Here is a 20,606-nt window from a genome sequence, read left to right as displayed (position 1 = left end):
AGCTAGTGAGTCAGAGCTGGGACCAGAACTCAGAACCCTTGATTCCTAGTGGGTCCAAATGCCTGGAGTCCTTTGTTTCTGCCCCCTTCCTTTGCCCACCTGACCTTGATCCTCTCGAAGCCTCCTCAGCTCCTGCCTCTTCCCCTTCTAGGCTCCTACTTGATGGTCAATGCTTCCCAGCATGGCCCAGGCCAACGGGCCCATGTCACCTTCCAGAGCCTGAGTGAGAATGATACCCACTGTGTGCAGTTCAGCTACTTCCTATACAGCCGGGATGGGCACAGCCCGGGCACCTTGGGCATCTACGTGCGTGTCAATGGGGGTCCCCTGGGCAGTGCTGTCTGGAATATGACTGGATCGCATGGTCGGCAGTGGCACCAGGCAGAGCTGGCTGTCAGCACCTTCTGGCCCAATGAATATCAGGTAGGCTGGGTTTGGTCTGTGGTCAGCCTCTGCTTAGGGGTGGGGGAAGAGAGGTGTCAGCCTGATGTCAGAGTAAGCAAGTGACTGAGGTTGGAATTAGTCTGTGTTCAGCATCAGGAGTCAATATGTGGTCAAGGTCAGGGGTCAGCCTGTGGTCAGCCATCAGGCCATTCAGTGCTGCTACGGTGTGGGTTTAGCATCAGAGAGCATTGCCAATAGAAATGGTCTGTGGCTGGGATCAAGGGTGAGTTGGAACAGTGCTGACCTGGAAAGCCTGTCTGCTGGGAAAAGTTTTCCGGCTTGTAGGTAACTTTCCAGACTGGGATAGAGCCTCTGACCTTGACCTTGTGAGCTCTGGCTGCTGACACACTCTCTCACAACTGGCCAGCTTGGTAGGGAAGGTCATTGTGAGTTGGGCTGACCTCTGTTGGTTGAGGAGCATGGGACCGGAGCAGAGCTAAAAGGGGTCTCTTGTGGACACCTCCCCAGGTGGGGCTGGAGGGATATGACAGGGAACCTCCCACCTCCCCCAGGTGCTGTTTGAGGCCCTCATCTCCCCAGACCGCAGGGGCTACATGGGCCTAGATGACATCCTGCTTCTCAGCTACCCCTGCGGTGAGTCCCAGCCCACTGGGGTGCAGGGTGAGGGGTGCGGGTGGCTGTGGCTCCTGCCTGTGGGGGGCACAGGCCCACCTCACACTGTGGCTCTATTCCCACAGCAAAGGCCCCGCACTTCTCCCGCCTGGGCGATGTGGAGGTCAACGCTGGCCAGAACGCCTCCTTCCAGTGCATGGCAGCCGGCAGAGCGGCAGAGGCCGAACGCTTTCTCCTGCAGGTGAGGGGTGCAAGGACCTTAGGCAGGGTGGGGGGAGACTTCTTCTGGGACCTGGGTCCCTTGTGGGGTGCGGAGTCGTTCCTTCATTTTCCAGCACCCATATACACGCATCGCTGTGCTCACCTAGGCTCTGCTCTGCCCTCTTGGGTCCTCTTATACCTCCAGGACAGAGGGTGGCTCCAGGACCCCCCAACTGCCCTCCATCGGAGGCAGAGACCACGTTCCCTTAATCAGCTTCTCATCCGGCACCTTCCTGTGACGGAGCTGGTTCCAGGAACCCCATCAGTCCCCTGTGTACTAGGGACGGCTAAATGGGGGCCGGGACATGGACTACTCCCCTGGCCAGGGTTAGAGCGGGATGGGGGAGTTGGGACCCTCCCTCTCCGGCGCTCCTGACGCTGTCGACCTTACCCCTGCGCAGCGGCAGAGCGGGGAGCTGGTGCCCGCGGCCAGCGTGCGGCACATCAGCCACCGGCGCTTCCTGGCCACCTTCCTGCTGGCCTCCGTGAGTCGCTCGGAGCAGGACCTGTACCGTTGCGTGTCCCAGGCCCCGCGTGGCGCGGGCGTCTCCAACTTTGCAGAGCTCATCGTCAAGGGTCAGCGCGCACGGATGCTCTCCCAGGGTGGGGTTGGGGGTGGGACCTGCACCATCTGAGGGGCGGGGCCGGGTGAGGGGGCGGGGTCTGACTAGGGGCGTGGCCCGTAGAAAGGTGGGGCCGTCAGGGGACGGCTGGGAGCTGGGTCTGTAGAGGGGGGCAGTTTCTTTCCAGGGAGGGGGTCTGCTCCAGGGGGGCGGGGTGTGACTGAGAAGCAGGCAGGCGGGGAGACCCAGTCCTGACGTGAGCCATGCGAGGCCGGGTCAGGCTGTGGGGACCCGGGATTGACCCGACGGGCGTGCGGTCAGCCCCGGAACACGAGTCCTTGGGGATTCAGACGGGATTAAGAGACCGGGTGTAGGCTTAAGGGTGAGGGCGGAGTCAGCCTTTGGAGCGGACACCCCTTAAGGCCTGGGGATTTAGTGGGCACCAGCGAGGAAGTCTAGTCGAGGATCTGGGCGCTTCATCAAGGCCCCTGGGAAGACCGGGAAGGTCACTGGGGACCTGGGTGTGCTGGGATCCCTAGTTGAGAGCAGGGTCTCACAGCGCATCGTTCGGCTCTATCTCTTCCTCACGTCCTCGCAGAGCCCCCCACCCCCATCGCGCCGCCGCAGCTGCTGCGCGCGGGTCCCACCTACCTCATCATCCAGCTCAACACCAACTCCATCATTGGCGACGGGCCGATCGTGCGCAAGGAGATTGAGTACCGCATGTCCCGCGGTCCATGGGCCGAGGTGCACGCCGTCAGCCTGCAGACGTACAAGCTGTGGCACCTTGACCCCGACACGGAGTACGAGATCAGTGTGCTGCTCACGCGCCCTGGGGAGGGCGGCACCGGCCGCCCTGGGCCACCCCTCATCAGCCGCACCAAGTGCGCAGGTGGGTGCCTCCTGGTCCAACTCCCTCCTCCCCGACCGACACCCGGATATGGGCTCAGGGCTCCGGTGGGCGGGACCAAGGGGGTACATTCTGAGAGGTAATTTGGCCAGCACTTGTGCTTCTCAAATTTTCTAATAGGTGGTGATTTCCCCCCAGTCCTTGTTTTGGTAAAGTTAATAATGATTGCTAAGAGTTTGTGCCAGACACTTATACATATGTGTATGAACACACACACAGACACACACACAGTGATTTAAAACTCACAACACTGATCTAGGTACTCTTGTTAAACCCATTCTACAGATGAGGTGTCTGAAGTACAGAGATGTTAAGTGACTGGCACAAGGTCACATAGCTAGTAAGTGGCAGACGTGGCTTTGGGATCCTTGAGTGGTGGGCTCCAGAATTTGCGTTCTTAATTCTGCATTATATCATCTAGATAAACAACTAAATATCATTAAAAAAGTGTGTTATTAAATTTCAGCTGGATTCTCTTGTTGGGGGCATCTGAACCTGAGGTCTGCTCTTCCTCGTTAAAAAGGGTGTAAGCAGCTGTTAGGAGCTATGGCACTCATGCACCAGAGGACACTTGTTTAATCTGAAGAGAAATTGAGAATAAAACAGAACAGATTTCAGTATATTTTAATTGGAATTTTTATTGAGATAATTGTAGAGTCTTATGCAATCGTAAGAAAAACTGCAGGGTGCCTGGATGGCCTGGTCAGTAGAGTATGTGACACGTGATCTCCAGGTCGTGAGTTTGAGCCAGGTACTGGGTATAGACATTACTTTCAAAAAAGAAAAGAAAAGAAAGCTACGGGGGCGCCTGGGTGGCTTAGTCGGTTAAGCGTCCGACTTTCGCTTAGGTCATGATCTCGCGGTTTGTGGGTTCGAGCCCCGCGTCGGGCTCTGTGCTGACTGCCAGCTCAGAGCCTGGAGCCTGTTTCAGTCTGTGACTCCCTCTCTCTCTGACCCTCCCCTGCTCACGCTGTCTCTCTCTCCTAGAAATAAATAAAACATTTAAAAAAAAAAAAAAAAAAAAGAAAAGAAAGCTACGGAGATTCCCTATGCATTTTCCCCTGTTTCCGGCAAAGGTAACATTTTGCAAACCTGTAGGGTAATATTCCAGTGAGGGTATTGAGATTTATGCAATCCATAGATCTTATTCAGACTTCCCCTGTTTCACTTGTCCCTATTTGTGTGTGTGCACGTGTGTGTATTTAGTGCTATACAATTTATCAGGGGTACAGGTTTGTGTGCTTATAACCACAGTCAAGATGTTGAATGGTTCGGTCAGTTTGCATGGCTGTTTTTATCTATATTCACCTGCTTCCCTTCCTCCAACCCCAGCCCCTGGAAACGACTAATCTGCCCGTCGTTTGTAAAGTTTTGCCATTCCGGGGGCACCTGGGTGGCTCAGTGGGTTATGCGTCCGACTCTTGATTTCAGTTCATGGTTTGTGGGATCAAGCACCTTGTCTGGCTCTGTGCTGCGTGGGGCCTGCTTGGGATTCTCTCTCTCCCCCTCTCTTTTTGTCCCTCCCATGCTGGTGCTCTCTGTGTCTCAAAATAAACTTTTAAAAAATTTGCCATTTCAAAAATGTTACATAAATCATGAAATCATATAGCATATAACCCTTTGAAATTGACTTTTAAAAATTTGGAAACAGGCTTATTGAGATTTAATTCGCATCTCATAAATTCACTCATTAGAGTTAGTCCAGTGGTTTATAGCATATTCAGGGATGCGCATCCATCACCACAGTAAGTTTTAGAGCATTTTCATCACCCGAAAAGGAAACTTTGTACTCTTTCTTTCTGTTAATTTATTTTGAGAGAGAGCGAGAGAGAGCGAGAGAGAGAGAGAGAGAGAGAGAGAATCCCAAGCAGGCTCCACAGTCAGTGCAGTGAGTTCATGACTTGAGCTGAAATCAAGAGTCGGACACTCAACCGACCGAGGCACTTGGGCACCCCAGAAACCTTGTGCTCTTTAGTGGTTCCCTCCCCCTGTTTCCTTCTACCATCTCCAGCCCTAGGCACCCATAAAACTGCTTTCTGTCTCTGTAGATTTGCCTCTTTGTGGACATTTCATATAAATGGGATCATACAATACGTAGTCTTTGTGACTTAACCTAATGTTTTCAAGGTTTATCTAGGTTGGAGCACATACTTATTTATCTTTTCTTTATTGCCAAACAATATTGCATTGTATGGAGCTGTACCATTTGTACATTCCCATTGGCAATGTATGAAGGTTCTACTTTCTCTACATTCCCACCAACTCTGGTTATCTGTCTTTTGATAATTACCCTCATAGTGGGTGTGAAATGATATCTCAGTAGGGTTTTGATTTGAATTTCACTGATGGTTAATGATATTGGGCAACTTTTCACGTGCTCATTGGACACTTGTATGTCTTCTCTGTAGAAATGTCTATTCTGATTTTTTACCCATTTTTAAGTTGAGTTATTTGTCTTCAAATTTTTTTAAATGTTTATTTATTTTTGAAAGAGAGAGAGAGAGACGGAGTGCGAGCTGAGGAGAGGCAGAGAGAAAGGGGGAGACGCAGAATCCAAAGCAGGTTCCAGGCTCTGAGCTGTCAGCATAGAGCCTGATGCGGGGCTCAAACCCACAGACTACGAGATCATGACCTGAGCCTATGTCGGGTGCTTAACCGACTGAGCCACCCAGGCATTCGGGTTATTTGTCTTTGTATTACTGACTTGTAAGAATTCTTTATGTATTCTGGATACTAGACTCTTGCACATATTTTCTTCGATTCTATGGGTTATTTTTTAATTTTCTTAATGGTGTCCTTTGAAGCACAATAGTTTTACATTTGGAGGGAGTCCAGCTTATCCGTTTTTTCTTTTGTTGTTTGTGCTTTTGATACCATATTAAGAAACCATTGCCTAATCGAAAGTCACAAAGATTTACCCCTATTTTTTCTAAGACTCTTTTAGTTTTACTTCTTTCATTTAGGTCCTTGATCCATTTTGAGTTCGTTTTTACATACGATGTGAGGTAGGGGACAAGCTTCATTCTTTTGCATGAGGAAGTCTGATTGCCCCAGCACCATTTGTTGGAAAGAGTATTCTTTTCACATTGAATTGTCTTGGCACTAAGATCGGCTATTTTGATCCGCATAATTCCCTAGAGACTCATCCACGTTGTGTATATCAGTAGTTCATTCCTTTTTTAATTGCTGAATTGTATTCCATGGCGTGGATACACACTGCAGTTTGTTTAACAGGTGAGTAGTTATTCACCTGTCGAAGGGCATTTTGGGCTATTACAAGTAAGGCTGCTGTGAATATTTGTGTACAAATTTTTGCACAAACATGAGTTTTTAGTTTTCTGGGATCAGAGCCCACAGGGGCAACTGATGGGTCCCCGTGATAATTTGCAAATTTCGTTTTTATCAGAAACTGCCAGAATGGCTGTATTGTTTTATGTTCTCACCAGCAACGTATGAGTGATCCAGTTTTCTGCATCTGTGTCAGCATTTGGTATTGTCATCATTTTCTCTAGCCATTCTGAGAGATGTGTAGTGATTGCCCATCCTGGTCTTAAGATGCACTTTCTTTCTTTTTTTTTTTTTTATAAAATTTTAAAAATATTTATTTATTTTTGAGACAGAGAAAGACAGAGCCTCAGCAGGGGAGGGACAGAGAGAGAGGGAGACACAGAATCAGAAGCAAGCTCCAGGCTCTAAGCTGTAAGCACAGAGCCTGACGTGGGGCTCGAACCCACGAGTGATGAGTTCATCATCTGAGCCGAAGTAAGACACTTAACTGACTGAGCCACCCCAAGATGCACTTCCTTAATGCTTAATGCTATTGAATATCTTTCCATGTGCTATTTCCCATCTGTATATCCTCTTTGGTGAATTTGTTCATGTCTTTGCCCATTTTCTAATTGGGTAATTCATTCGTTCCTTTTGAGTTTTGAGAGTTCTTTGCATATTCTAGATACTAGTCTTTGTTGAGTATATGGTATATAAGTATTTTCTCCCTGCTTTTAGCTTGCCTTTTTATACTCTTCACCTGGGCTTTTACAGAGCAACCGTTTTTTAAAACTGTTTATTTATTTATTAGTTTTGAGAGAGAGAGAGGAGACAGAATGAGTGGGAGAGGGACAGAGAGAGAGGGAGGAGAGAGAGAATCCCAAGCAGGCTCCATGCTGTCAGTACAGAGCCCGACATGGGGCTTGATCCCACAACTGCGAGATCACGACTTGAGGCAAAATCAAGAGTCGGAAGCTGAACTGACTGAGCCACCCAGGAGCCCTAACCATTTTTAATTTTGATGAGGGCCAGTTTATCAAAAGTTCCTTTTATGAATTGTGCTTTTGGCATAAAGGTTAAGACCTCCATGCATTGCCTTCAATCTCAGAGATTTTTTCCTGTTCTTTTTTTTCCCCCTAAAGGAGTTACAGTTTTACATTTTACATTTGGGTCCATGATCCACTTTGAGTTAATTTTTGGTTAAGATACGAAATTTTTATTTTTTGCCAATCTGTATTCTTAAGTGTTTTTCTTTTTCTTTTCTTTTTTAAAATTTTTAAAAATGTTTATTAGTTTTGAGAGAGAGAGAGAGTGAGAGCAAGCAGGGGAGGGGCAGAAAGAGGGAGATGCAGAATCAGAAGCAGGCTCCAGGCTCTGAGCTGTCAGCACAGAGCCCGACACGGGGCTCAAAGTCACAGACCACAAGATCATGACCTGAGCTGAAGTCTGCGGTTTAACTCACTGAGCCACCCAGGTGCCCCCTTAAGTGTTTTTCAGAGCTGATCTGGGGAGCCACCTAAAATCCAGTTGAGTGCCACATTTGAAGAGACTCTTGCGTGGTGCATCAGAGTACTGTGTTCCCATGGGACTTACTTTCTCACTGAGGGATCTGGGTCAGGTTACTTAACCGTAGAGCTTTCATCCTCTTGTTTTACAGGATGAGAAGAATAAGAATCTTCACCATATGGGGGTCGGTGTTAAGGTTCATTCAACAGATGTTTATTGAGCGCTTGTTATGTGTCGGGCACTATTGTAGTTGCTAGGGAGGTAGGACTGTGACGGAGTCAACCAAGGCTATTAGCATGTGAGTGACTCCTTGCACCGAACTCCCATCGTGACAGGAGAAGACAGTAAAACAAGTGAGCTTTATAGTTTGTCAGATGATGATAAGTGGTGTGAAGGATAAAGCAGGCTGGGGGGGGGGGGGTTGGGGGCGGGGTCGGATGATTGTTATTTTAAAAAGGTGCAAGGGACCATCTTGCTGAGAAGGTGACTTGTGAGCAAGGCTTGAGGGAGGCGAGGGACTGAGCCACATAGAAGCTGGAGAACTTGCTGGGGGAAGGAGCAGGCCTGGCGGATGGAACAGCTGGACGCAAGGACCTGGAGGCTGGGGGACGCTTGATGTGTGGAGAAACAGTAAGGAGACCAGTGTAACTGTGGCCTAGTGACTGGGGAGCGGGGGGGAGATGGCCCAAGAGGATGGCGAAGTCGCACCGGGAATGTGGACGCAGAGTCATTCGACGCTGAGTGAACTGGGCACCACCACTGCAGGATTTGGAGAGCAGGGGTGACATCACCTACTTTGTATAAAACGATGACTTGGGCCCTTTTGTGAAGAATAGATCCCAGGAGGGTGAGGTGGGGCCAGAAGGGAGAGCAGTGAGGAGGCTGCTGTCACAGTTCAGCTGAGAGATGGTGGAGGTGGTGGGAAGCGGTTAGCTTCTGGGTTCATTGCGAAGGTCGAGCTGACCGCCTTTGCTGATGGGCTGGCGATGCAGTAAGTGAGAGGAGAATAGAAGTCAAGGATGGCTCCAAGGTGTTTCGCTTGAGCAGCTGGGAGGATGGAGTTGTCATTTGCCGGAAAAGAGCAGAGACTGCAGAGGGGCAGGTGTGAGGGGTGCCGTAGATCAAGAGTCCTGTGTTGGAAATGTTGACTTTGAGATGCCTATTAGACGTTCAAGTGGAGATATCCATCAGGCAGATGGATTTACGAGTGTGGAGTTTGGGGAAGAGGTTCAGGCTGCGGATATAAATTTGAAAGTCATCGGTGTAGGCATATATGGTATTTAAAGCCAGGAGACTGGATGACTGGATGGGATCTTTTACCCTGGTGGCTCTCAACCAGGGGTGATTTTGTCTCCCGGGAGACATTTGCAGTGTCTGCAGAAGACATTGGTTATTACAGCCGGGGGTGGAGTGATAATGGCATCTGAAGGGTACAGGCAGCCAGGGGAACTGCTCAGCGTCTTCTGGAGCACAGACAGCGCCCACAACAGAGAGTTCTCTAGTCCAGAATGTCAGTAGGGCCAACTGAGGACCCCCGATTTAGTGCTTAGATCTTAGGGAATTAAGTGTAGATGGCAAAGAGAGGAGATGTGAGGCCTGCCCCCTCGGGCCTTCCAGTATTTTGGATAAATGCAAATAATCGCCTGTAAATGCACTAAATACATGCGAAGATGGTGTCTCATGAGCAAGCACTCAGCAAATGACAGTTGTCATTATTACTGTGTTCTTACCTCTTCAAAGCCAGCTCTGGTCAGGTATTCGAAAGAAAAGAAATCAGAGCCAGGGGGTCCGCAGACCCTCTCTGTTCTATTCCCCTTTAGCGTACAGATGAAGCAGCTGAAACCCAGGGAGGGGACTGGGGTCAGGACCCCAGGTTTCATGGCGACAGCGGTAGCTAATTCCCATTTTACAGATGAGTAAGCTGAGATTTGGAGAGTTAGTCACTTGCCCAGATCTACCTGGTGAGTCAACAGCAGAATCAGAGCCAAAGTCAGAATATCCTGATTTCTAGGGAAGCGTTTGAAACCACAGCAGCCCACGGTGACAGAGTTGCTGTCATGGTCTGGGTGCCCACGTGGTCACACAGGCTGCCGAGGATGGGAGCTGGGCAGGGACCGGACAGACAGAACCCAAGCAACTCATCCCGCCTCCCGTCCACCCGCCCCCTCCTTAATGACTTGCTTCCTTCATTGACCTTCTGCCCCGCCCCCTACCCCCAACCCACCCCACATCCGGCTTAAGCGTCTTCACCAGCAAGGGTTTTGCTGTTGGGCAGCTGTGTTATCCTCTCTCCCATCTCCCTGAAACTCCCCTCCTGCAATAGGATTTACTGTAAAAACAATAATATAATGTCAGGAAAAGACATTTAACCAAAAAGCACTCTAAACTTCACTATCCTAGCCCAGTTTTTCTGTCTTCTTCAGATCTCTGCCCATATGCCTGCGGTACACGGTTTTACACTCTTGTCATTGGGATGTAGAAAGTGTTCTGTAGTCTGCTTCCTTTGCTGTGTGGTGTACCATGTGGTGCTTTGCTTATAATGATGCTTATTGGCTTATAGAGGTCCATAGGGTGTCTCCATATTGCTGGACTGTTTGGTTTCCAGATCCTTGTTATTATAAATAATACTGCACTGAAAAACTTGGTGCTGATAGTGTTTTTCCCCTTCCCTGAGTAATTTCTGTAGGATAAATAGTCAGGAGTGGCTTAAGAAAGGGCTGTGACATATATTGCTTTAAAAAAAAACGGTTGTAGTGATTTCTGTGTCTACCGCCATCTTACCCTGGTGCACACATGTTTATGAATTATGGGAGGCTGGGTGGTCTGGCTCACGTCCTTGCCTGTGACTCTGCCACTTGCTCTTCAAAGCAGGCGTTATTATCTCAGTTTTTCAGTCCAGGTGGAAAGGGAACAAAGCAGATTGCCTGAAGTCACAGAACTAATGAGAGGTGGAGATGGGATTTGCACTTTGGAGAGCCCATAGGGTTTGCACTTTGGAGCCCCCGCACCGGCTCCAAAGCCCCTTCTGGGAGAAACAGTTGAATGTTTTGGGGTTGTTGCACCCTTATTAGCGTTATTAAAATCAACACCTTTTGTCGTGACTTAACAAGTATTCACTGTTCGCCTCCTTAGTTTCCTGTGCATTTGACCTGTGTTCTCTGAGTGGCCTGCAGCCCCATGTTTAGAGGGCTGGTGCTTTGAGGTCCCCAAGTTCTGTTTGCCAGCATGTGCTGGCAGCGGAAGAGAGAATGTCTGCGTGCCAGATGGTTTTTGGAAACAGAGACTCATGAATTCACACCCCTCAATCAACATATCCGTCTGTAGTCAACAAACTATTTGAGCTCCTGGATCCTCCCAGATTTGATCAGGATGGGGGGAGGGAGGGAAGAGGAAAGTGAGCTTTCTTTTCGAAGACCCCTCCCCCCCCCTCAATCCAGGGAGGCGGATGGGGTCTAACCCAGCTTTTGCAGAGTGAGGCACCCAAGTATGAAGTATGATAGTGGAGGTTTCATCCTCCAGGCTCAAGGTTAGTTGTTTAGTGATATACAAGGGTGTTTTTACAAAAAACCTGAGTAGGTTGCCAGTATTTATCCACCTGTCTGTTTATCTGTCTATCTGTCTAGAAAGCGAGATGTGAGTGAGGGAGAGAGGTAGACAGAGCAGGAGAGAACCATAAGCAGGCTCCATGCCCTGTGTGGAGCCCAATGTAGGGCTCGATCCCACAACTGTAAGATCATGACTTGAGCCAAAATCAAGAGTCAGACTCTCCACCGACCGAGCCACCCAGGCGCTCCGGGTTGCCAGCATTTAAAAATCTGGACATTTCACATAAAAGTTTGAAATCCTGGAGTCTCTTAAAAAATGGGAGGATCTTGGGGCCCTTGGCAGGCTCAGTCGGTGGAGCGTGTGACTTGGTCTCGGGGTTGTGGGTTCGAGCCCTACATTTAGTATAGTACTTAAAAATAGAATCTTTTTTTTTTTTAAAGGCGGGAGAATCTGGCCACCCTGAGCCTGTAGTCCTACATGGGAACATTGTCTGGAGCTGAGGAGCAGCTGTCCCTTTTGGATGGAACACTTTCTGTCCTGTCTGTCATAGTCCCGACCCAGCCTGTGTCACCAGTTTACATGTAACTTTTTGTGCCTTTCTCTAACTGCCACAGGTGGGCGAAGGAAGCAGTGTACATTGGCCAAACCTACAAAGGTGGAAAGGAATGTGGGGCAGGTGTTCCCGGGGGCGGGGCTGTGAGCAGAGCTGCAGGGGACACGTAAAGCAGTGGGACTTTGTCACCTTGGGACAGACAGTATACGTGGGGCAGCCAGGATTGGAGCCTGGAAGTCAGGGAATAAAGCAAAGATCTCTGAACAAGACGGCAGAATGGGCCACACACGAAATCCACCCTCTACTGTACTCTAAACAGCTAAGAATGTGGGTTAGAACGAAACAGCTCACATTACAACCTCACAGTTTGTGGGTTTGAGCCCTGCATCAGGCTCCACGCTTAGCACGGAGTCTGCTTGGGATTCTCTCTCTCTCTCTCAAAAAATAAAAAAAACAAACTTTATATATGTGTATATATATGAAAAAAAATTAGGAAAATCTCTGAGGGCCAGGAAAGGGAGAGGAAGCATAAGTGTGGTAAGTGGGCTCCAGCCAGCAGCCCCTGGGGTGGGTGAGCAGTGAAATCAGCCCCTTTATGTCCCTGTCGGGTGAGGATCAGGTCTGCCTTGCCTGTGCGGGCAGAAGGAAGCCAGACCCTGTAAGAAGTCAAGAGGTGGGCCTTGCTCCTAGCAGGTGCTGAAATATGCCATTGGTGGCCTGATTGATGGCTGGAGCCCGCCACTTGCCCATGGCCCAGGGAGGAAAGGACAGCTCTGGTGGAAATAGCAGTTTGTGCTGTGCTGTTCTTGGGCCAGCCTCCAGCGCTCTGCTACTTCTCTCCTGCGGAGTAAAGAGCAGCCTGGGCTGGTGTTTCCCTTTGCGGCTTCTTTGTAAAGAGCGTCCTGCGCAAATGAGTCCTGCGAACATGGACATAGGGTCATGATTAATCATGTCAAGAGGCCAAGCTGCCGCACTTCCTCATCTGTTCCCTGAGGCATGTGCTGAGAGCCTCTAACTGGGGACACTTCGCTGATGCTCATGGAGCTTGAGGATAATGAAGCTGCATCTCACGGAGTTGGGGTGCTAGGAAGAGAAGGATCGTCAGTAATCTTGGCTTCTTCCATCATTTTCTAGATGAGGAGATTGAGGCCCAGCGATTTAAGATCACACAGCTGGTCAACGCAGATGTAGGACTGGAGGCTGAGCACCTGGGCTCCAGCCTGGCTTTGCTTCAGAAGCCTCATGTTTTTGTTTGTTTTTGTTTTTGTTTTTACCATTTTATAAGTGGCTTCATGGATTTATCAAGAGGCTGCAAAGGAGAGTGACATGCTCGTCCCTTGTGCTGGGGGAGCTGTGCGTCCTGTGGCACTGGTGTGATGTTGTTGTTGGCAGTGAATTCCTCCTGGAGAGGCAGGTAGTGGTGGTTAAGAGTATGGATTTTGGAGCCAGCCTGTCCAAGTCTGTATCCCATCTGTGGGACTGACTGTGGGCAAGTTACCTAATCTCTCTGTGCTGCTATTTCTGTGTCTACATGACAGGGCTAATAATGACACCTGTGTGTTGGATTACAGAGAAGATTAAATGAGATAAAGCATTTTAAAGCCTCTGGAGCAATGCCTGGCATATACAAAGGCCCCAGTAAATGTTAACTGTCATTATTATTATTGCCCTTATGTAACACATTGTATTTCCCTTTTTGCTTTGGCTATTAGGGAACTCACCACTTAAGTTGACCCTTATCTTTAGACCTGCATAGGACCTAAGGGCATGAATTTCTGTTTTCCTAACATTCCCTGGCATTATTTAATTATTTGGCTCTCATTTCCCCCATCATCCTGATTTCTATATTTTATTGTATGTATCACTATAAGCTTTTTTATTAAATTTTTCAAAATGTTTATTTTTAAGAGAGAGACAGACAGACAGACAGAGTGTGAGCGGGGGAGGGCCAGAGAGAGAGAGGGAGACACAGACTCGGAAGCAGGAGAGAGAGAGAGAGAGAGAGAGAGACAGACAGAGTGTGAGCGGGGGAGGGCCAGAGAGAGAGAGGGAGACACAGTCTCCGAAGCAGGCTCCAGGCTCTGAGCTGTCAGCACAGAGCCCAACACGGGGCTCGAACTCACAGACCGCAAGATCATGACCTGAGGCGAAGCTGGACGCTCAACCGACTGAGCCACCCAGGCACCGCACTATAAGCTTTTATAGAACAGGCTTGGAATTAATAAATTAAGAAAAATACAGCATCTGGTTGGTCTAGACTGTCCTGATGTCCAAAATGATCTTTAAAGATGGGGTGAACTGTGTTACTAAAAAAAAAAAAAAAATTATGGCTAACAGTTTTGAGGGCCTATTGTGTATTGGCGATTGTCACACATGCTTTATACACACTATCTTAAACTTTACAACCATCCGTGAGGTAGGGCATATTAATCCCTTTTGTGGGTGAGGAAACTAAGGCTCAGAGAGGTGAAGGGACTCAGTCAACGATGCCAACCGCACGCGGCAGAGCTAGGGTTTGGGTGTGGCCTGGCCGGACTCCACCACATGCACTTGGACTCCCTGTACTAGGCGGGCCCTTGAACTCTTAAGGGCAAAGGGAGGGTGATTTCAGCAGCTGACTGATATTTTGTCTCCTGCCCCACTTCTCTGCCCCTTTCCTCAACCTTCTCCTCTCTGCTTTCCGGGTTCCCCAGAACCCATGAGGGCCCCCAAAGGCCTGGCTTTCGCTGAGATCCAGGCCCGCCAGCTGACGCTGCAGTGGGAGCCCCTGGGCTACAACGTGACGCGCTGTCACACGTACACGGTGTCCCTGTGCTATCACTACACGCTGGGGAGCAGCCACAACCAGACCGTCCGGGAGTGTGTGAAGCTGGAGCGGGGCGTCAGCCGCTACACCATCAAGAACCTGCCCCCTTACCGGAACGTTCACGTGCGGCTCATCCTCACGAACCCGGAGGGACGCAAGGAGGGCAAGGAGGTCACCTTCCAGACAGACGAGGATGGTAAGAGCCCCCACCCTGGTTCCCGGGGTGCTCCGTGCCTCCCGTGCACACCCGAGATGAGACTGCAATTTTTATGGAAAACTTCTTGCTTAGGATTAAAATAACTACCACAACAAAGTAATGATGGCTAATATTTATTCCTGGGAAGACTTGGGCTAGATTGGTATAATTTCTTCCTTACATATTTGGAAGAATTTAGCAATGAAGCCATCTGGGCCTGGAGTTTTCTTTCTTTCTTTTTTTTAATTAAAAAAATTTTTTTTAATGTTTATTTATTTTTGAGAGAGAGAGAGAGACAGAGCATGAGCAAGGGAGGAGCAGAGAGAGAGACACACACACCCAGAATCTGAAACAGGCTGTCAGCACAGAACTCGGCGTGGGGCTCAAACTCGAGAATGGGGGGATCATGACCTAGGCTGAAGTCAAGATGCTCAACCAACTGAGCTACCCAGACGCCCCTGGGCCTGGAGTTTTCTTTGTGGCAATGCATTTAGTAACAGTTTTACTTTCTTCTCCTTCTCCTTCTTCTTTGTAAAGTTTATTTATTTTGAGAGATAGAGGGTAAGGCCGGGGCAGAGAGTGGAGTAGAGAGAGAGTCCCAAGCAGGCTGTGCGCTGTCAGCACAGAGCCCGGCACGGGGCTCAATCCCATAAATCGTGAAATCATGACCTGAGCTGCAATCAACAGTCGGAGGCCTAACCGACTGAGCCACCTAGGCACCCCACGTAGTGTCTTAACGGAAGAACAATTAATTTATAGGAAAGTGACAAGACAGAGGAAAAGGATTTTTGAAATTTTAGGGACAGCAGATTATATGAAGGCAAATATTTGGGGAAACCAGTGGTAGAGAAGGGCTAGTTAGTAAAGTTTAGCGACGTTCCTGTAGATTCTTCTGGGCTGATAAAGGTCTACAGCTGTCTCAGTGATTTAACTTCTTTCCTTCCCAGTAATGAGGGGATGGGGACACCTTTCCAGATTTGTGTCCTGCTTTTAGGCAAACGGAGAGCAGAGAACTTTTCTTGGATCTGCTGCTTCTTGATTCGGCTCAAAATAATCCTGATGCCAAAGCAGTATATTTTGGGGTGGCATATTCTACTACCCTTCACAATCAACCTCAAGGTCAAGATCAGACTCCCTCACTGTTAAAGTCTGTTGACCTGTCTGCCCCCCGAGGTATGTTGCTGTGGCTGCTTCACTTCCTTTTGACCAGGCCTCCCTTGGGCTGTATGGCTTTCTTCTTTTCTGTCCCTTTCCTCTCTCCCTCCAGTAATTGCCTACTACTTAGTTTGTTTTGTTTTGTTTTTTTACATTTCATTGAAGTATTAGTATAATAGTTTTAGGAAACGTACTTACTAAGGTAAGCTCAGTGAATTCTCACAGACTGAGCACATCAGGATAACCCACACACGGATCAAGAAATAGCATTAGCAGGAGCACCTAGGTGGCTCAGTCCGTTAAGCATCTGACTCTTGAACTTGGCTCAGGTCATGATCTCACGCTTTGTGAGCCCCGTGTGGGGCTCTGTGCTGACAGTGTGGAGCCTGCTTGGGATTCTCTCTCTTTCTCTCTCTCTCTCTCTGCTTCTCTCCTGCTCATGCTCTCTCTCTCAAAAGAAATAGACTTAAAAAGAAATAGCATTAGCAGCTCATCAGAAACCCCCCCCCGCCCCCCCATGTACCTTCCCACTCACAGCCTCCCAAGGGTAACCATTATCTTGACCTATAATGCAATAGATTAATTTCTGCTTGGGTTGAACTTTCTATCAAATGAGTCATTACAGTGTGTATTCTTTTTATGACCGGCTCCTTTCTCTCGACTTTATGCCTGAGAGAGCCAACCATGTGTATAGGGTTCTAGAGAATTCATTCTTATTACATTATGTGAATGTACCACATTCATTTATCCTATTTAACTTCTGCTGTAAAGAAAAAAATACTTGCAGATTCTTTTCGTGTATGTGTCAGGGAGGGGGGAGGTGGTGTAGATATACATTTTTCTGATCGGTTAATGCCTAGGCGTGGAGCAGCTGGGTTATAGGGTATGTGTTCATAATACGTAGATCTATCCAGAGAGCTTTCCCAAGGTCTTGTATCAGTTTACACACCCACCAGCAGTGTGTGAAAATTTGAGTTGTTCTGCCTCCTCACCAACACTTGGGATTGTCTTTCTCATTTGATCATTTTGGTGGATGGGCTGTGTTGTTGACTGTTCGTTTTAACACAGAACATTTATTTATTTAAAAAAATTTTTTTGATGTTTTTTATTATTGAGACAGAGAGAAACCAAACATGAGTGGGGGAGGGGCAGAGAGAGAGGGAGACCCAGAATCCAAAACAGGCTCCAGGCTCTGGGCTGTCAGCACAGAGCCCAATGCAGGGCTCGAACCCACGAACCCTGAGATCTTGACCTGAGCCGAAGTCGGACGCTTAACCCACTGAGCCACCCAGGCGCCCCTACACAGAACATTTTAGTGTCAGTGACTGTTCTTTGGGTTCTGTTTTCCCCTGCCTCAGGACTTCAGCTTCCCCACACTGAGATATCAGGGTGTTTCCTCAAAGACTATTCTCTTCCTAGAAGAAATTCCTTGCGGCTGCTATTAAGAGGACATGACCCGGGGCTCCTGGGTGGCTTAGTCGGTTAAGCGTCCGACTTTCGCTTGGGTCATGATCTCACGGTTCGTGGGTTTGAGCCCCGCATCGGGCTCTGTGCTGACTGCCAGCTCAGAGCCTGGAGCCTGTTTCAGTCTGTGACTCCCTCTCTCTCTGACCCTTCCCTGCTCATGTTGTCTCTCTCTCTCTCCTAGAAATAAATAAAAAAACAAAAATAAAAAAAAAGAGGACATGACCCAATAGAACAAAAACAAATAAAGCCAGACCTGAACGGGTTTATGCTAAAATGTTAATGGTGTCTCTGGGTGATGGAATTGCAGGTGCCATTAATTTTCTTTATACTCATTTTGATTTTCTACACCGAACATAGTTTTTGTGCAATCAGAAATTTTTAGACAAGGAAACATCTCTACCCCTAATCCTGCCAGTCTCATGCAGTTGTTTCCATTTCTCTGGCAAAGGTCTGGTCTATATTTTCTGAAAACCATTCAACTGGAACAAAACTGGAGCATTCAGACGTTCTCTTCTGAATGCAACCTGCACAGTAATGGGATGGGCAGCGACCCTCTTTGAATATTCAGGACAAGGTTGAACCGTATGAAATTCCTGATATTTACCTTGGGGCTTTCTGTACATCACATCACTTCATTCTGGTGAGGGAAGGGTTATTTTCATCCCCATTTCACAGACGAGGACACTGAGGTTCAGAGGAGTTGAGATGCTTGAGCATCCCAGCTAGGAGATAGCAAGGCTGGAATTTGAATTCAGGTGTCTGCTCCAAAGCCGGCCTTCCCCTGCTCTGTGCCACTTTCCCTCGCAGTGCCTGGTGGGATTGCAGCCGAGTCCCTGACCTTCACTCCCCTGGAGGACATGATCTTCCTCAAGTGGGAGGAGCCGCAGGAACCCAATGGCCTCATCACTCAGTATGAGGTGAGTTTGGACCTCATTACAGAGGAAGTCGCTGGTGGAAGGTGGGCACACAGCTTGGAGAGGGGGGTGCAGGGCAGGGGACGGAGGTGATCACTGAGGTTCCTTCCACCGGTCAGGGTCTGTGCCCTGGGTTATGGGCACAAGGGCCCTGAAAGAAGAGAGGTGAAGGTGTCCAGAGGCCTGGGCTAACGGGCATCCATAGGCCCCCTTTGCCCAGCCCTCTCCCTAGCTCACCTGAACTATGATGGGTGGGAGGCTATGGACCCAGTGATGGCCTTCCCCATCCCTGTGCCCACCTCCTTGCCCGTCCTGCCCCTAGATCAGCTATCAGAGCATTGAGTCGTCAGACCCAGCGGTGAATGTGCCAGGCCCACGACGTACTATCTCCAAGCTCCGCAACGAGACCTACCACGTCTTCTCCAACCTACACCCGGGCACCACCTACCTGTTCTCTGTGCGGGCCCGCACGGGCAAAGGCTTTGGCCAGGCGGCGCTCACCGAGATCACCACCAATATCTCAGGTGAGCCTGCCTGATCCCAGCCTGGCCCCTTTAGAGGAGATTCGGAATCCCCGGATTCTGTGGGCAGAGGGAGGAGGGGGGTGTCCTGGGGGTGTTTATAGAGGGCCCCTGCTAAGATGAATGTATCACTTAGGGATTAAGTTCAGGGCTCAGGGAGGAGGTGGGGAGGAGACTGGAATCTGAGGGCTGAGTTCGGGGGTCAGAAGTCTGGGAAGCTCAGGCCAGAGGGAACAAGGCTGAAGGGGAAGAGACCTGGGGACTGGAGTCAAGAGACTCAGCCTTCGGGGTCTAGCAGCCAGGCTCCGTGCTCACATCTGTGTTCCCTTCCCCAGCTCCCAGCTTTGATTATGCCGACATGCCGTCACCCCTGGGCGAGTCTGAGAACACTATCACCGTTCTGCTGAGGCCGGCACAGGGTCGCGGCGCGCCCATCAGGTGGGAAAGCCTAGATGGAGGGGTGGGAGGTCAGTGCCATAGGGAAGAAGCTCAGCCTCTGGCCCAGAGCCCCCCACACAGGCCAGCTCAGCTGTCCTCCCTCAGCTTCCCACTCAGGGCTCAAAGTGTCCACAGGAGGACATTCTGTGACCCTGGGCAGGTGGACAGCCCACAGCCACTGCCGTGGGTGTCCAATGGAGAATGTCATGAAATCTTTGGACAGTGTCCAGCCTGGAGAGGTGACTGTCCAGGCAGGCATCTCCTGGAGGCCTCTCTTCAGACATCTTGGAGGAGTGAACCCCTGGGGGCCATCTTTCTTCCCAGCTTTCCCCAGGAGACACAGGGATGGGCATTCTAGAAGCCTAGGGCAGCCAGCAAGACAGGGACATCTCTCTGGAGTGGCTAAGAGCTTGTCTTTTCTAGTTTCTTCTCCGCAGAGAAAGTTGAGGCTCCTCTGCTGGAGAGAAGGTGCTGGAGACAAGATGGCGCGTGTATGTGATAAAGACACGCAGCATGTATGTGTGATGTGTGGCGTGGAGGTGTGAGTGTGTGTATGTGAGAGAGCGTGAGGGTGTTTGCGGGCTGTGTATACATGCTTCCTTTCAGCCAAATGCTTGCGTTTGCGACTTCACCCGCAGCCATTTTATCCTCTGGGTGGCCTGTGGAGTCGGTATTGTTACCTGTAGTTTACAATTCAGGAAACAGGCTCAGAGTTAAGTAGCTTGCTCCCAGGGTCACACCGCTGGCTTGTGATAGAGCGGGGTGTGGAACTCAGGTCTGTCTGCACAGCCTGTACCTTTTCTTGAAGTCACAGGGCCCCCCTGCCCCTCTGGCCCCTCCCCCGAAAGAGGCCTACGTTTGGGGGTGGGAAGACCCTGCTCAGCCTCCCAGGAGGTAGTGGGTTGCCCAGGTGCCCTTGATCCCCCCTCACCTCCTCTTCCCTTCTTTCTCCTGCTTTGCCTCCCTGCATTTGCTGCTGCAGAGCCTGACCTGGGCTGATTCCCAGACTCTCAGGAAAAAGTCAGGGTGGCTGAAGGGCATGTTGCATTTGCAGGGGGCTCAGGGCCTTTGTGTGGCTGAGCCTGGGGGCCGGGAAACCCAGCAGCACCTTCTCTTTTCCCAGTCCTGTGAGCGGACTTGTCCAGTGTCCCTCAGGGATGGTGATGACAGGCTGGGGTGGGGAGGGGGAGTGGAACACGGTGCAGGGGAGAGGCACAGTGGCTGTGTGACCTGAGGCATGTCCCTTTACCTCTCTGAGCCTTCTTTTCCCTGTCTGCATAAAGGGGATCATCCCGGTCAAGATGCTTTGTTCAGTGTTGGTTATTTTCACCTACTGGTGGGATGTGGGGCCGGTCGTGGGGAGGTGACCTGGGAGCTTCAGGGAAATGGAGGCTGAGAGGGGCCTGGGTTTGTGATTGAAATGCTCTAGGGACGAAGAACTGGACCTGTGTGGCCCGAATCCCAGGGTGCTGGGGTGATCCCCCCA

At 49.8% G+C, this 20,606-nt stretch overlaps 1 protein-coding gene across 3 annotated transcripts in view; it reads left to right on the top strand.

The window, feature by feature from the left end:
* Positions 1-20,606, top strand: part of PTPRU (protein tyrosine phosphatase receptor type U) — a 78,478-nt gene that overhangs the window by 17,749 nt on the left and 40,123 nt on the right. For all 3 annotated transcript variants that reach the window (XM_039232715.1, XM_039232706.1, XM_039232699.1), the window contains exons 3-11: positions 152-423; positions 957-1,038; positions 1,143-1,258; positions 1,680-1,854; positions 2,440-2,733; positions 14,317-14,625; positions 18,055-18,164; positions 18,484-18,685; positions 19,018-19,120. In XM_039232715.1, coding sequence (XP_039088646.1) covers positions 152-423; positions 957-1,038; positions 1,143-1,258; positions 1,680-1,854; positions 2,440-2,733; positions 14,317-14,625; positions 18,055-18,164; positions 18,484-18,685; positions 19,018-19,120 — 1,663 coding nt within the window. The remainder of the gene's footprint in view (positions 1-151; positions 424-956; positions 1,039-1,142; positions 1,259-1,679; positions 1,855-2,439; positions 2,734-14,316; positions 14,626-18,054; positions 18,165-18,483; positions 18,686-19,017; positions 19,121-20,606) is intronic.

Source organism: Hyaena hyaena, unplaced genomic scaffold (genome assembly GCF_003009895.1).
Source record: "Hyaena hyaena isolate Hyena2069 unplaced genomic scaffold, ASM300989v1 scaffold_3, whole genome shotgun sequence".
NCBI lineage: Eukaryota > Metazoa > Chordata > Mammalia > Carnivora > Hyaenidae > Hyaena > Hyaena hyaena.
This window is presented reverse-complemented; position numbering and strand designations above follow the sequence as displayed.